General features: G+C 43.0%; 1 protein-coding gene across 1 annotated transcript in view; it reads right to left on the reverse strand.

Moving 5' to 3' along the window:
• Positions 1 to 981: 981 nt before the first annotated feature.
• Cdc5l (cell division cycle 5 like) overlaps positions 982 to 17,697 on the reverse strand; it is a 40,792-nt gene continuing 24,076 nt past the window's right edge. Inside the window, exons 14-16 of the mRNA XM_052745412.1 lie at positions 13,126 to 13,323; positions 2,078 to 2,290; positions 982 to 1,403 (exon numbers count right to left, since the gene is read on the reverse strand). Coding sequence (XP_052601372.1) covers positions 1,299 to 1,403; positions 2,078 to 2,290; positions 13,126 to 13,323 — 516 coding nt within the window. The 3' untranslated portion in view covers positions 982 to 1,298. The remainder of the gene's footprint in view (positions 1,404 to 2,077; positions 2,291 to 13,125; positions 13,324 to 17,697) is intronic.

The following is a 17,697-nucleotide window of genomic DNA, read 5'->3' on the forward strand; positions in this document are numbered from 1 at the left end:
ATCTGTCTCTCCTAACTGACGTCAGCAGCAAGAGCTCTGCTCTAACACTCATCTCCAACACTTGATTTTAACCATCTGTCACAGGGTGCACGGCAGCTCACGTCTGTAATCCCAGCACTCAGGAGGTGAGGCAGGAGGATGCTTCACATTCCAAACCAATCAGGACTACAGAGGAAGTTCTAGACCAGCCGGGGATACAGAGCGAGACCTTGTCTCAAAAAAGCAAAAGTGTCTGTCACTCTCATGAAAACAAGACAGAGCCTATTTTATCCCTTGCTCTAGCGCCAAGACTCTGGCACAGGACTATTTACTCAATAAATCCTGGTGAATGAATCAATGAACCAACGAACGAACGCTTCCTTCTCCCTCTAGTCCCTAATAGTCTACGGTTAGGCAAACATTTCTGCCAAGTCACACGCTGTTGGCCTACACAACCAAACCTCATGTTTGGTTGCTGGTTTTTTGTTTATTGTTGCCAGTGTTGGGGTCAACAGCCTGTAGAGTCTGCTCCTAAGTCTCCTTATAGGAATTATTAAAGTTAGGTCTCCCTACATCTACCCATCCTCTAAGTTCCAAACTTATGGAAATGACATATTAAGCTAAATGCAAAGCTTTAAATAAAGCTTGATGGCCTTGTTGAAAATTAATCTTTAAAATGTCTTTTAAAAATTCATGTAAAATATTACAAGTCAAAAAAAAGCAAATCTTTCAAGTTATAATCCACAAATTTTCATGGCAGTAACTGGCAGAGAAGAAACATTCCCTAACAGGATAGTTGGGAAAAACTGTTAGGTTTTAACAAGCATGTCCATCCTGCCGGTGTAGAGAAACCACCACAAGGACTGCCTCCTAAGGACTTACACCGAGTCCATGTCATAGAGCTTACCCAGAGGTGCTCATTAAGTGTGGCACACAGTGAGTACGGCTGGAGGCTTGTGGGCACCCTAAGCATCTAATTACTTCAAGCAAAAGGCTCCACTCTCAGTTTTTCACGTTCTTTTTATTCAAGGGTTTACTCACAGGCAGTATTTTAAGTCAGGCTTTTTAAATTAAAGGCCTAAACTACGAAATTTTGCGAATGTGACACTGGCAAAGAATGAGCGTCTGGATAATTTACACCCTCATTATCCTGGAGTCCAAGTCTGTACCACGGAACGCGCAAGATCGGTATCATTCAAAACAAGCAAGTGAAAACCACAGGCGCTGGGTGAATTTGTCAATGAAGAGAAACGTCAGTTTCAGCCTTGCAGAGTATGAAACCAGCAACTAGTTCTTCTGTGGAGAGCATCAGCTGGGCTTCAGAACTTTGCCTGTAAAGTCTCTTTCTCCATCATCAGATCTGCGTACCTCTGCTGAAGCTCTTTCTCTCGATCCTGTTGCCGCTGCACATCTTCTTTCAGACACTTAAAGAGAGAAAAATAATCCAGTGACTTCAAACCCAAGTCCATCTTACAAACAGCTGTTTAACTCACAGTTCTCGGGAAGGATACAGTTCCCAGACAAACAGTCTATATCTTTGCTATAAAACAACACCGCGCCATTCTTTGCTCTGGTCATGTAATTACCATCTTGTAAAACCTCTGCTGCTATCTCAACAACGAAGCCACTGCAGTCTTCTCAATACTCACAACACACTGCAAACAGCCCTGACTGCCCGAAGCTGGACAGGGCCTAGAATGCTGCACACGAGTGAGTTAAATCTAAACCCAACTGGGCCAAAGGATCTGATGTTCTGGACTGAGCAGCTAGGCTCTCGGCATCTTCAATCACAAAACTAGAGAAGCTGCCTTCGTTTCCCCAGAGCCACATCGATGGCAAGCCATTAAGTCTCAGGAGAACCAGTCACAGATTTACTCATTATGCTTGAAAACAAAACAGAATGAGAAGTCTTCCCAGCAGCAATCATTTGCTTGTTACCAACTACACATAGGTGGATCTAGATTAGAGAGTCAGAAACCCACTTCTCACCAGGACCAACTTCAGAGACAACCTGCTCGAGCGAGGAAAAAGGGAAGTCTGAGTGAGTAAGCTCTCCACAGTTCTCCCTTCTGAGCAGTGAGGCAGCACATGCTCTTACCTCTAGCCTCCGGGGAATAGCAGAGTCTTCATGTTTCTTGAGTTCTTCAAAAGTGCGTAGCTCCAAGTGAGCCTGTTCAATTTGGTCCCATAAGTCATTCAACTGTTTCATGAGCCCCATAGCACGAGACTGGTAACCGCCAAGTAAAATTTTCATCTTCTTTTCCATCTTTGCGGCTCTCTTTGCTTCTGTTGTCATGTGACCCCTGTTTATCTGGGGAGTTGGGGAGGGAGTGGAGAATCACATCACTACACAGGAGAAAAGCAGATTACTAGCTAACAGGACTCAGTAACAAAGCACCGGGGCTCCTCTCACTTCACTGATAGAATACAGAACACAAAACTGGCCTCAGCAAGGAGTTACCTTACACCCAAATATCCGTAACTTCACCCACAGTTCAATCCCAAAGCAGGTTTGACTTTTGGAACATGGGTAACTGCTGCCTACCTTGTGCAATGACTTCTGTGATTATTCTAGACTGCCACCTAGCCATCTTCTTTCACATCTCAAAATTCACTTCCGAATCACACATCCGTTCCCCTTTTATACCGAACAATATTCCACTCCTGTACAAAAGGCCCACTGGGAAAGTATTTTTATACCTACCCATCTCCCTCTTACTTTACTGGAAGTCAGAGTCAAGTAAGCTACCGGGGCAGGGGAAAGAGTACTGCATGTATGTGCCTTGGAACCTAAAACGGAGCTAAAATGACTTTAAATAACGCTCCTTTAAACCCGCCATTCTTTCCACACTGTAGACAGCTCAAGCTTCCATGCTTCTGCAACTGACTTGAGCCCCCGTCAACTGCTGCTGTGCTCCTTGTTTTCCTCTCATAGTCAATCAAATCAGCTCCACAGCAGGACACATCTGCCAGGAGGACAAGTACTGGTGAGGCAGGCAGCGTGAGCAGGCTAAGAACCACTGGACTGCCCACCATGCCACCAGCTGTTCTGATGGAGCAGGCCAGCTAACCTCTGCCTCCATTTCCCCATCAGCAGTAAGATGGCAGTCACTGCTGACAGTCAACTGTGAAACTTCAAGTGGATGAGACTGTACATAAAAACCCTCAGGCACCCATAACCTGCACAGAATAAGCAATCCCAACTGTGAGCTCTGATTACAATGACTGTTTTACAGATACGGAGAGCCCAACCATTCCACTCCTCTCTAATCACTAAAGGAATGAGGCAAAGACCTGAAAATCTTTACACTCCAACTTCAACAGAAGACAATGCAGACGTCCTGAGGACAAAAGCAGAGAGCAGCTGTGCTGCTTTGAGGTGCTAGTGTGCCTTCTGCACAGCACCACCTCAAATGACATACCCTGGACCTCTGTTCTACAGGGCAGTGCTGTCAGAACATGGAGTCTTGGTACTCTTTGACTTGATGAAAAGGTTTTCTAACCATGAAGTTCAAACAAGGTGATGAATTCTTGAGTACTCTGAGCCAGTAATTTTCTTCCCAAAATATACCCAAGTGAAGATACGCCATGGCAAAAACATATACACCATGTTCACAACACTACTCATAACCCCACCACCCACCCACTGTGTACGGGTAAACAAAATGAGCTATTACCTACACTATGGAGCAGCACTCGGCCATAAAAAGCAGGGAAGTACTAGCACATGCTACAACTCAGTGAACTTGCAGAACTCAATGTTTAGTAAAAGCAGCCAGTCACAAATGCCAACACACTACATGGTTTCACTTCCTTAAAGTATCAAGAATGGACCAATCTACAGCATGAAAAGCAACCAGTGCTGTCTACAGCTGCATAGCTTAAGAAAAGGGAGTGACTGCCATGGGCACGGAGTTTCTTCCTGGGGTGAGGAAAACGTCCCAAAGGTAACTAACTGTAGTGCCATCTGCACAGCTCTGGGAGCACAGGACAAACAGCAATCTGTTTACCCTAAAGAAGCTGTCTGAGCTGTGTGATTTACACCACAAAGAGTGTCCTATCAGTGAAAAGGTTATTTCCCAGTGAGAAATAATCCTCACCATTGGTTTGTCTGGGTATAAGCAGAACTCCCCCTCTCCTTGAAATAAAAAACAGAACTTCTGGATCTAGGTTCTAGAGAAGTGGTATGGAGAAAAAAAAAAAAACTATCCTTATGGACCTGAAGCAGAGGACCCAGCATCCAAGTCACACAGCTCACAACCTCCTCTTAAGTACCAGCTCTGGGTTACCCAATGCTTCTGGCCCCTCTGGGCACCTGCACTCAAGTACACATACCCACACACAGAATTAAAAATAAATTTTTTAAAAAAATTTTGTTTTGGTTTGGTTTTTCGAGACAGGGTTTCTCTATGTAGCCCTGGCTATCCTGGAACTCACTCTGTAGCCTAGGCTGGCCTCAAACTCAGAGATCCTCCTCACTCTGCCTCCCGAGTGCTGAGATTAAAGGCGTGCACCACCACCGCCCGGTAAAAAATGTTAACTCCTCCTAATTTTGACTCACTGCAATCAAGGAGAGAGACAGTATTTTACACTTACTCTCGCCCACATCAAACCTTCTTGGAGCCTGTCTTTTTAAACTAGTGGTTTCAACCAGGGCTAAACTTATAATTATTTGTGAAGCTTTTCAAACTGACCAGCCCCAGACCCTGATTCAGTGATCTCAGACCACTGTCTTCCAAGTCCCCAGAAAGTTCTAATAAGCAGCCAGGGTGGAGAATGGATCCAGCTGGGATCAGCAGAGATCTGGTGCCAGCTGTCTTCTCTGCCACACCCCCACAACAGTCCTCCTTCCACAGGAGCTGAGCAATGAATCCCACAGCTGCATCAAGGTCTGTACTGTATGTAACTCAATACGATCTAATACCCACATTAGACCTCACTCACATGTGGCTTTCAATACACACCCAAAAACCCTTAAAAGCATAGAATTTCAAGTTAATATGGTGTGTCTTAAAAATTAGTTATACAAATTAACATTTTCATTGGTTAAGATATCTCAATTAGCTTTACATTGACCACACTCCATAGATATTCAATTTCCAGTTTGGTTAACAGTTTAATACCTATGTGCAGAAACCATTTAATTAGCCATCGTGGTCCATTTAGCACAGAGTCCCCTGTCTCTGGGAATTACCTCACTCATATAGTTCAGCTGTTTATTATTCCCAAACCACCAGAGACTTTAAAACTTCAAAGTTGTTAGTTTCCAGTTATTGCCAATAATTATACTTCATTCACCTCAAGCTTTATAAAAATCTTCTGGCTCAACTACAGGTTCAGATAAAATAAATTGAAACACAAGAAAAAAATTATTATCATTAAGTAACGAAATATAGATATATAAAGTCAGTCATCAGACATAAAAAAAATGAAAGATAGCTTTTAATATTAAATTTTAGCTATTGGACATCAGTTGTCTAATTATTAAGATGGGAAGGAAGGTATCAATAAGACACAGCCTAGGACTGCTAAGCACACTAGAAAGAAAAGACAGCCCTCAACAACTCCAAGACCTGAAGTGCCAGAAGGTTAAGGCTAGTGGTATACAAGACAGAAGCCAGGCTGTTATCAGATCCATAATCTTAAGTCCTTTAGAAACCAGGCAAGCAGAGGGCTAGGCGCAGACAGCAGGGGAGGGGAAGACAGCAGGGGAGGGGCAGATAGCAGGGAGACAAACAAGAACATGCACACTGATATGTGTGTATAACTGTCATAATCAAGCCCTCTACTCTGGATGCTAACTTAATTTTTTTTAATTAGGCATCCGCAGCTGCCCTAATGAAAGTTGTTTTGAATGAAAAATACTGGCTTAAGGAAATGCTACAGCCTCCTAGAGCTGATTTACCAGATGTTCTTCTAAAAGGGGCAGGGGGCTAGGCTTTCAAACCATTGCATCTTAAAGATCACTTATACTAGCCGGGCGGTGGTGGCGCATGCCTTTAATCCCAGCACTCAGGAGGCAGAGCCAGGCGGATCTCTGTGAGTTCGAGGCCAGCCTGGGTTACCAAGTGAGTTCCAGGAAAAGGCGCAAAGCTACACAGAGAAACCCTGTCTCGAAAAACCAAAAAACCAAAAAAACAAACAAAAAAAAACAAAAAAAAAAAAAAAAAAAAAGATCACTTATACTGCCAAATGTGATAGCACACAGAAGCAAGTTGACCTCTGTGAGTTTAAGGTCATAGTGAATGCTCCAAGCCAGCCAGGGCTACACAGTGAGAAACTCACTATATTTAAAACAAACAAACCAAAAAAAGCCACTTATACTTATCAACATCTTTCAAAAACTGCTATTGAAGGGGGCTAGAGAGATGGCTCACCAGTTCAAAAGCTCTTGCTGCTGCTGCTTCAGAGCTCCTGCATTTGGTTCGCAGCACCCACCTGGGGGCTCACATCCACCTGCAACTCTCTTCTGGCCTCCGTGGGCACCCATACATGTATGCACACACTGACACATACACACTGACCAGGCAGAGGTGGTACACACCTTGGCCTTTAATACCAGCACTCGGGGGGCAAAGGCAGGCCAATCTCTCAGTTTGCCACCAGCCTGGTATACAGAGGGAGTTCCAGGACAGCCAGGGTTACACAGAAAAACTGTCCCAGAAAACCAAAATAAACAAATGTTTTTAGTGCTATTCAATTATTTTTAAAAGATAAACATCTTCTAACTGAAAATAAGAAATATAAAATGTTCTAAACTCTAACATGTTCTGAGCACTGACATTTACCTGGATACATTTACCCTCATTTGATGGATCACAAAATTATTTAAAATGCCATATTTTAAACATTTAAAAAATACAATTCCCTTCAGGCTATTTGCATAGGATATAAGAAACTTAGAATTTCCATCCCAAGGCTTCTCACTGTGTACAAACAGAGACTCCACACTCTGCAACCCAAAACATTTGGGGTTCTAAACACTGTGGACGGGGGCATTCAGCCAGTATGCAGCAGGGCAAGGAGAGAAGCACTCTAGTTACGCCTCACTATTTAACCTCATGCCCCATCTTCAGAACAATGAGGTCAAGTTCGTTTTCTTTCATTACAGTGCATCTGGTGGCGGGGCTTTTAGGCAGCTGCCCAGCCTGTCTGTTGGATCTACTGCAGAAACTGCTCATGCACAAACTACTCAAGATGAGAAAAGCCCAATGAAATAATTGCCTTTGTCCTTGAGGTTTGCATCTTGTATAGGATGACCCGTGCAGGTGGGCCAGGCTTCCACCTGTGAGAAAGTGCCCGCCAACAGGAAGCATCCATCTCTACACAAAGCACCACTCCGGCTCCCTAGAATGACAAACCTGGAGGCAGGCCTGTCCCTGTGCAGGAAGAGGATTATAAATCTAAAGTCAGCCCGAGTATAAATCGTAACTCAGTGAGAGCCTGTCTCAGAGTAAACAGCAAGCTGGAGAATGCGTAGCATGCATAAGGCTCTAGGTTAGGTCAATGCCCAGGACCTACACCACCACAAAAGTGGACTCTAACAACAGGCTACCCTCTTGTCAGCCTGCTTCCTCAGCATTCCCTGTACTGGCCTGTACTGGACCACAATGCTAACAAACCAAATGTCCTCCCTGGGCTGAAATACAAACGTTCCTGAAGAAAGTCAAACAGGGAGAGAGAGTTGCTTTATGCTACTAGACAACTCCCCTTAAAAAAAAAAAAAAAAAAAAAATTCCAGACACATAAACAAGACATGAACTTGTATGTCCCCCACATAACAAGATTTCAATGCCCGAATGAAACTATTAAAACTTCTAATTCTTTTATTCTAAACAAGCTATAAAACTATAGAAAATACTTTCCTCCAAGATAGTTCACAGGATTAAAAGGTTACATTTCACAACTTTGTAAGCGGTAGCAAACATAAACATAATTGGTGCTTATCCAAATTTTACAAAATTTACACTTTCCTGTAGAGTTTAAATGGGAGAAAGTGACCATAGGCTTCTTTTTTTTTCCTTTTTTTTTTTAAATTCCTATTTGCACTATTATACTATTAGGTGGAAAACATGGCACATGATCATTTTAACTTAATTTTAAAACTTTCCTTTCCCTTACATACTGAGTTTACACACAAAAGTTTGTGGGTGTGGCTAGAGAGACGTTACTGCTCTTGTAGAGGACCCGGGTTAGGTTCCCAGCAGCACCCACATAACCATCTGTAACTCCAGTTCCAGGGGATCCAACACCCTCTTCCAGCCTCCATGGCCGAGGCACACACATGGTACACACACACATATATATACAATTGTGTGTGTGTGCGCACACAAACACACACTCACCATAAAACTGAATCCATTTTTGAAATGTAACAAGGCAAGTGTATGTGTGTTCACGTGTGTTCTGGACAGAGTCTGAGGTGACTGCATCGAGAGAGCAGGCTCATGAATAGTAAGCCTCTTTTCTTCTGCAGTTTTTCTAGTTCTCTTAAATTTTCTACAAAGCACAGGTATTATTTTTAGAAAAACGTCCAGAAATGTTATTTTTAAGTGCATAGAAGAGAAACTGTCTAAAAAAGACTGGCCAGAGACCAATGGAAAACTGATGGTCCCCAGGAGATGAATCAGTGGGCCCGTAAGTGTCTCCTCGGGTCATTACAAAGGGAGCTGTATGGGACTTATAAAAGTGTAATTGTTACTTTCAAGCTCACTCAGTTTGTTAAGGTTACTAAGCTTAAGTAATTCCAAAATAAACATATTCTCCTTGGGTCTCCAGTACTGTCTGCAGTTTAAGTCCATTCCAGTGAGGTTCAGAGGCATTCAGAGCATCCCTCACTGAATAGAACTGAATATAATATGAATTCAGAATATAACCTTATATAAAAACAGGTTTAGAGACACCCAAAATAAACACGGTGGACGGCAGCTCCCTGCCCAGTCTATCACTCAGTGATCCTGTCACAGCAAGGATGCAGTTCAGTCACCACAACATTTGCAGACAAGTCAGGAGTGCCTCTCCTCTCATCACCACACTCCTCACCAACAGCAGGTTTTTCCAGTGACGCTTCCCTCTAGGATAACGTGCAGGTCCGAGTAAGTGATTACAGCCAGCATCCATCAGACTTAGCAGCCATCAGACTGCATTCCAATGAAGCAAGCTAACAGCAAGGCAGTCACCTGGTAGAGCAGCACAGAACATGGTGAGTCTGCATAGGTTAGGAGGAGAAACACAAACAACCTGTAATGAACTCAACTCATGCCAAGGACGAAAACAACACGGCTGTGCTGCTCAATCTCTGACCCGAGTTGTCCAGCTCTGATCTGAGTTCTTGCCAGAGACAGCTGAGACTCTGCCCGTGCCCTGAAGGGGAATGACAAACAGCTAAATATGGGAAAGAGAATCACAAAGAACTGAAGAGCTTCTCTGTACCTCAAGCCACCTATTCCAGCTTTCCCAGCCTCAGGAGAACAGAAACAGCTACAGAGGTATTTCCAGTACACACTTCTCTACCCAGCACTGCTCACCAACTTAATCCTTCAGTTTTTACACTGGCTTATGAAGTACATTTTCCCTGTGTTAAAATACCTGCCTTTATAATGAAAAAAACTGAAAAATGGGATCCACTGTAGAGCCAATTCTGCTGAAATATAAGCCTCAGGAAAGTCAGGGTCCTTGGCAGAGTTTCACAAATATACCAAGAAGGCCTTTAAATTGCTATCTGTGTTCTTTAAGCCACTTATTTCCAAGAAGTCAACATTACATAATATTTCTTGACTACACTGACTACGCCAATAACATACGGGGAACGGTGTCCCCACTGGGCCTGGTTTCTACCTCTGAGAAAAGCCTTTCCACTTTTATAGCTAACATGACAAAATCCACTTTCCAGCCAAGCTTCCTCAATACGGAAGTTTAGCTACGATCTCAAATACTATTAAATTTAATGGCAGGGCCTAAATTCAGACTTTTCATTTCACTTCTATACCTACTGGAAATTGCTTCACTCAAACTAATTATGCCTTCAGATGATTTCCTATTTCCACTTGAAGTGGAAACAAATTAGAACACTTTAGATTCTCTCTGCACTTCCCAAACACAAAAATGACTCAGTACCTAGCATCATCCAAAAATGAGGCCCTCTACTAGCATTTTCCAGATAAACGAAGCCCACAGAAGCGCTTGTCTGTCTTGTCCGTGCTGTGTCCAGCCTAGAGCAATGACTGAACACAGCAGTACCTGGTAATGGTCATTAAATGTGTGCGTACATAAGGGGAAAGCATTTCAACAATTTGGTGACATTTCTTCTACAATGAATGACAGCCATCCTTCGTTTCCCAAGAGTTATGCACATAACAGAAACCAAGCCTCTCAGTTACTCTGGGGGAAATCACTAAAAACAGCAAAAGCTCTAACCTCCACAGGAGCTCCTAACAGCCCAGGCACAGGACTTCGGCTGCACGCTAAGATGGCTCTGTAAGCTAGGCTTGCACAACTTTCCTAAGCTCTCTTTTCTGCCTGCCCCTTTACAAACAAATGTCTGACAAGGTTCTAGTTAATTCTGCCTCCAAAGCAGAATGGAATCCCTGTATTCAGTTACAATCCAGAAGTCTTCCACTTCTGAGCTGTAACTACAGTGTGTGTGTTTAATAGGCCCTGCAGCACACCAACACACTCAACCACATTCTGTATCAAATGAAATGGTTCTATTGGTTTTAAGTTATCTTAAGGATTTTTTTTATTTAAGTGCTAAGTTCCAAATATTAATCATGAGTGTGGCTCAAAAACTACCCACAGTATAAACTTCAGAGCATATTTTTTAGTACACTTAGGAAATACCAGCCACGACAACTCTTGATGTCTTCTTGCCTGATGAGCTTAAGATGGAGCCACAATTTGGACTCACTACTCCAAAGCTCATGGCTCCCAAAGTCCAACACTAGCAGCACGGCACACTGAGTTTTCCCAGAAAGCCCTGAGCCTCAGTGGAGGGTTAGCAGTTAGTTTACACCATCTAATTGCAGTTCCCTCCCACAACAAACTCTGAATGATGTTTACAACTAGCAATCAACTTAGATGATGAAAGAATCACCACACAATTGAAATGAAATATTTATTTCAAACCAGTACAACTTTGTCTTCAGAAGCTAGGAGAATCTAGCTGTGAATTACTTTACAGAAGGAAACAAAGATAGACGCTTTGTTTATTTGGATCTCTGAGTTGCTTTTCCCTGAAGATTTAATAAACTCTCTTTTGGAATAAGAAAAATTTACTAATTGAAGAATTTAATTAAGTATTCCTTAAAAGTAACTAGCTGGGTTAACAATGAGCCAAGTTACCCAGGAGTAAAAGAAGAATTACTCAGACTGTTTTATAATCACCAATCCTTCAACAGAAATAGTTCAACGGAAGATTTCAGTTCCTGGTACTGAACTGAACAAAGGGAACCACATGTTTTAATGATGCCCATCAACGACCCAGATAAATCTCCAACAGAAGGACAGCAGAGGCTCTTTCTGTACTTTCCCTTCGGAATTCACAGGACTGACTCAACAGAGAAGGAAGGACGACGGTACCTGACAGTACCACTCACGCTGTGACATTTATGTGCTGTCATGGAAGTTAGTACCTCAGCAGAGTAAAGGAGATTCAGGGGAAAAACTTTTAAACAGCACAAAATGTCCTTGCCATTTGCAGCAGAAAGAGTTTACCCGCCTCAAAATAAGATTTTCAAACTGAGAGATTGAAGTATTTATATATAAACGTTACAAGGATGCATTCCCAACAGCCTACCAATCAATTACGAAGCTGGCCTTAGATCAGGATTACACTAACTACCATTTATAAGAAATGAAGCCTGCACAACACAGTCTAACCTACAATTTAACCACTCGTGTTCTGTCTCCAAGAATTTTTAACTATGAATTAAACAGAGCAACAGTACCACCTGCTGGAAGCTATAAAACTACAGCACTCGACGGCCCTGGCATTGCAAGAATTACTTTAGAAAGACTAACTTCCTAACTCAACAGGCACATAGGCAGGACCATAGATGTCTTATACCTGTGGTTGTTAAGGTTAAATTAAGATGCTCAAATAAAAAGATACTGCTTTTTCCTGTTCATTTCTCTGGGCCCACACAGCCCCAACCACCCCAAGTAATTTTTGGATCTAGATTTAGGTCCCAACAAAAATACTCTCAAATTTGCTTTCTGTAAAGGAAAAACGGAGGAAACTGAGGCCATTTTCTGCATCCAATGGTCTAAAGAACCCCTTTTTCCTCCCCCATCCCATCTTGGCCTCAGAGACATCCCTAAAGACCACCATTAAGAACCCACAAGGCATACTGGATGTAGTGGTGCACACCTTTAATCTCACTCAGCACTTGGGAGGCAGAGACAGGTGAGTTTCAGGCCAGTCTGGTCTACACAGTAAGTTCCAGGGTCAGTCAGAGTTACACAGTAAGACCCTGTCTCAAAAATACCAAAAAGAAAAAAAGACTCCACAAGTCAACCTGGAACCACAACCTACAGAGCTTCTGGAATTCAAACTATGCACATTGTATTAAGAAAGCACACGCCATGAACTGCTGTTCCTAGGCTTCATGCTTTACAGATATAGGAAATCACAGAAGCCACTGTCCACCTAACAGCCCTACTCTAACTCAAACTTCTGGATGTCAGGATGCACAAAAATGTTCTCAAGTTCTGTAAACGTGCTGTCTGGGCGAAGACTCAAACTCTACTGCTGAGATTCATTGACCTCGACTGTTTTGAGGGAGCAGCATCACTTTGGTAATTCCTTCTCCTTGTGGAAAAGGTTCTGATTGACAGGTGGGTGCTCAGTGAAGTTTTCAAGAAAGCCAAAACAATCAGCTGCCTGGGCCAAGTTTAGTGAAGTCCCTAGAGGTATCACTTGCTCACCCTTTCACTTCAGGGAGACCTCAGGGAGACTTTCCAAAGGATACTAAGGGCAGTGGAAATGGCTCACAGTGCAAGCCCCACTTAGAGGGAATGAGAGAACTGCTCTACAAAGCTTTCCTTTGACTTCCACATGTACTGCAGCATGAGCACCCACATACACATCATGCACATATACACACAATCATAATAAAATATCAAATGTATAAATAAATGGATACCAACCTCAAGTCTCTTTTCAAGGGATTCAATTCTGTCCTTTTTGCTGGCAAGATTAGCTCTTGTGTAGCGGCTCTGACCAGGAAGATACAGAACTTGACTGTAGCATTCTTCCCACACCTGGTTGTAAGCTTCACTGGAGAGTTCTCCGTGGCTCATTCCTTGTTTTACCACTTCCATCTCTTGTACCAGAACATCCTGGGCCTGTTCACAGTAATAGTCTAAGTTGAAGTATACACTTTCCACCACCACAAAGCATAAGACTAGTTTATTTCCCTCCTCCTTAAACCAATGGCAGGGTTTACGTGGTCGTTTTCTAGAAAGGGATGGACAATACCTAAGCTAAACGGGTTAAGAAGCATCTGAGTAGGGGCTGGGGAGATGCCCAGTGCTAATAGTACCTGCTTTGCAAGCTTGAAGGCCCGAGTTCAAATCTCTAGTACCCACGGTTTTTTGGGTTTTGGTTTTTATTTTATGTGTATGGGTGTTTGGCTGCATGTGTATCTGTGAATCACATGCATACAGTGCCTTGAGAGGCCCCGCTGGGACTGGTGTTACAGACAGTTGTAGGCTTCTATGTGGGTGCCAGTTACTGAACCAGAACTTCCCTAGAACAGCAATGCTCAAAACTACTGAGCCATAATCTCCAGCCCATGTCTGTTTTTTTTTTTTTTTAAGAAAAGATCAGACATGACCACATATGTCTACCCTCAGCCAGCCAGCCCAGCCAAAACAGAAAGCTCCTGGTTCAGTGAAAGACAATATAGGCTATATCCTACGTCTCAAGGATCTAGGGCAGAGAGTGATGGAGAAAGGACACTCTGGGTGTCTCCCTCTGACATGTGCACATACACATACAAACACACACACACACACACACACACACACACACACACACACAGAGAGAGAAGGTTGGTTCTAAGATACAAACTGATTTTTTAAAGTCAAGCACCCATGGTTCTGCAGGAGTACAAACATCTGCTATTACTCAATATAACAGCAACACCTCTCAGGTATGTACCAGTCACTATGGACCAGAAACTCGGTTCAAAAGTACAATCTTCATTGCCTCCAAAAATCTCCAGCATGTCAGGTGTGAAGCAGGTGGATCTCTAGGAGTTCAAAGCCAACTTGGTCTACATAGCAAGTTCCAGAGTAGTCAGGGCTACATAGTAAGATCTTCTCTTTAAAAAAAAAAAAAAAAAAAAATTCTAGCCACCTTACAAACTAGCCAATACTGACTTCATTTTAAAGCTGATGAAACTAGGGCTCTTGCCTAAGAGCATACCACAAGTAATCAGATGAGGCCAAAATCTAAGCCAAGGGCACCAATGCTGGCTTAGGGGTGCTCTATCCAAGATGAAGGGAACCCAAGCATCTTTGACACAAGCCGTTTTCTCATTCTAAAGGAACATCCCTGGTATCCAAAGACTGAAGGCCTAGAGCTGGGCTGCGGTGGCACAGGCCTTTAATCCCAGCACTTGGAAGGCAGATGCGAGATCCAGGACAGGCACCAAAACTACACAGAGAAGCCCTGTCTCAAAAAACCCAAAAAATAAAAAATAAAAAAACTGAAGGCCTAAGTAGACAGTGGAACCATACCAGTTTGACTTCTCTACTAAAGACAGTTTAAGCAGCAGAGAAGAGCTGGGCAGACGAGGTTTAATCACGGCTTTCCTGTTGAAAAGCAGCTGCCTGCAATCTTAACTCCTCTGAGCCCACTTCTCAACTGTAAAATGTCTAATGCCTACCCGTCAGGATCGAGCTTAGATAAACGGATGGTAGACGTGAAGCCCAGATGCAGAGTTCCAAAAGCCTATCAAAAACCTAGGCCAGTCCTTCCCATGGCTCACAAAAAAAACTCACAACCTATGTCTTTCTTCAGTCTTTCTACTAATACTGAAAATAAACAATCAAAATTACATAAAGTCCAAAGCGACTGACTGATAAACCAAAAAGATTAGTGAAAACTGAAAAATCATGACTATAGAGGATAAAGACTGGCTATTTTTAAGTAACTCCTCTTAAGAAAAATAATGGAAACCAGCCAATTTTAACATACTCAATAAAATATGTTCATTTAATTTTTGTTTTTTAAGAAATGGGGTTTTACTGGGCAGCGGTGGCACATGCCTTTAATCCCAGCACTCTGGAGGCAGAGGCAGGCGGATCTCTGTGAGTATGAGGCCAGCCTGGTCTACAGAGCAAGATCCAGGACAGGCTCCAAAGCTACACATAGAAATCCTGTCTCAAAAAACCAAAAAAAAAAAGAAAAAGAAAAAAGAAATGGGGTTTCACTGTGTAGCCCAGGCTGGCCTTCAATTTAAACCCAGCTACCTTAGTGATGTTCTGGAACTCATAGTAAGACAAAGTGCATTTTATTCGGATATTGTACGCAGTAAAAATTCTACAAGTTCAGCTTTTGTCATGAGAGTTGCCATCAAAGAATCAGGATAAAGACTCTGGGCTGCAAGACAGCTCAGCAGGGATTTAACAAACACGGTACACCCAAACAAGGGCATAACCCACATGACAACCTGAGCTCGAAAACCTATTCCAACATAGTGGAAGGGGGAAATGACTCACACCAAGTCGTCCTCTGACCTCTACACATGACCCATGGCACATGTCCGCTCATACACACACAATAAAAAAAATTAATGTAGTTAAAAAAACTGAATAAAAAATGTTTAACTTAAAGAATTTTCAGGGGCTGGAAAGACGACTCAGTGATTAGGAGCATTTACTTCTCTTGCAGAGGACCTGGGTTTGGTTTCTAGCATCCTCAGGGTGGCTCATAACCATTTTCCACTCTAGTTCCAGAGAATCCCATGCCCTCTTCAGGCAATGCACACATGTGGCATACAGACACACATGCAGGCAAAACATACATATAAAAAGTAAATTTTACAAAAAGGGCCAGGTGGTGATGGCGCGTGCCTTTAATCCTAGCACTCGGGAGGCAGAGGCAGGCCAGCCTGGTCTGCAGAGCAAGTTCCAGGACAGCCAGGGCTATTACACAAAGAAACTCTGTTTCAAAATACCGGGGGGGGGGGGGGGGGGGGGGGGGGGGGGGGGATATGGAGGGGGGGGAGAGGGAGAGGGAGAGAGAGGAGAGAGGAAAGAGGAGAGAGGAGAGAAGGGAGAGAGGGGAGAGAGTGGGGAGAGAGGGGAGAGAGGGGAGGGAGAGAGAGAGAGAGAGAGAGAGAGAGAGAGAGAGAGAGAGAGAGAGAGAGAGAGAGAGAGAGAGAGAGAGAGAGAGAAGGAGCAGGAGGAGGAGGATCTGCTAAGCAAATAGCTGCTTTAAACTCTTTGGAACAAAGAAGGATAAAAACAGATGAAACACAGAACATTTAGTATTTGTTTCAAATAATCCCAAAGTAATTAGAATTATTACTTTCAAACCTTACATTCAAGTTTATTCCCTATAGGAAGAACCTAAAAAAGTGACCTTACTTCATGTGTCCAAAAGTGCAATAAATTTTGGAAAATTTATTTCCTAAATTCCTTTTCTCCTATTTTTTGCTGCAAGCTGCAGAAATGTGAAGTAGGAATTCAGCTGACACTAGCAAAACTATAGGCTCTTCCAGAGGATGAAGCCAAAACTCAAGGAGTCTTGGTGACACTGGCTTTTAAATGTATTAGCTGCATCCTGCAGTGAATCTCTTGTGTGCTATTACAGCTTTCCCATTTGATTCTTTTCTCAAGAACCTCTAACAGTGTGGTTGATCCCTCACTGGGCACAATGTCCCCTACACTATTGGGATATTTGGACAGCACCCCCAACTGTGTTGACAGCAGTCACCCAGTCAAGACCTCTTTTTCCAGGCCTCTGTTCTCCCTTTTAGCATTAGACTCAGAAGTCTGCCTTGCTGTAATTACCGTCATTAGCAAACATCTGGCAGGGACCATCTCCAGACAAAAGTATTTTAGCTGAGATACTTCTCAAACATCCAAGGACAGACTGCAGATAGATAAGCAGACTTACTGCTAGTTCCTGAGATAAGGTAAACATTTTCACTGAGACAACTACCAAGGCCAGGTGGATGTTAGATACAGTTTTGTTTCTTGTGCAAATTAAGCTTAATTCCTCCTTCTTCCCATAGCCCAAATGTTATCACCAGTTCTAAAGATGCCCCCTTCAGCATTAACTCAGAAGGAGTTTTTACAAACCAGGTGCATCATGCTGTGACCCAGGTTGCCTAGCAACCCTGAACACATCCCCTGCCAGCAGATAAGAAAGTGCTGCCCCAAGCTAACCTCAAACTAACAAATCCTTAACCCTTTTCCTTTCACCTTGGCTTACTAATCAGCTTATTATCTAACCACACTTAGGAATGCAGTGTTAGATATGGACCCCCCTTTTCCCTTCTTGGATTTTCACTAATTGATTCTAGGTCCCTCTCCCTTCATTTGACCTTTTCCCTTTAAGATTTCATCCTTGAGTTGTAAAAAAGCCTGACAGTCACTGCCTGGTGTAAACTTTTGTCTGCCTTTATGACCCTGAAAGTGACCTTGCTTTGGCTCGAGAATTGCTGACTGTGTGCGCATATAAACTGGAAACTTCAGAGACTAGGA

This window comes from Peromyscus californicus, unplaced genomic scaffold (assembly GCF_007827085.1).
Source record: "Peromyscus californicus insignis strain IS unplaced genomic scaffold, ASM782708v3 Scaffold_19__1_contigs__length_69161282, whole genome shotgun sequence".
NCBI lineage: Eukaryota > Metazoa > Chordata > Mammalia > Rodentia > Cricetidae > Peromyscus > Peromyscus californicus.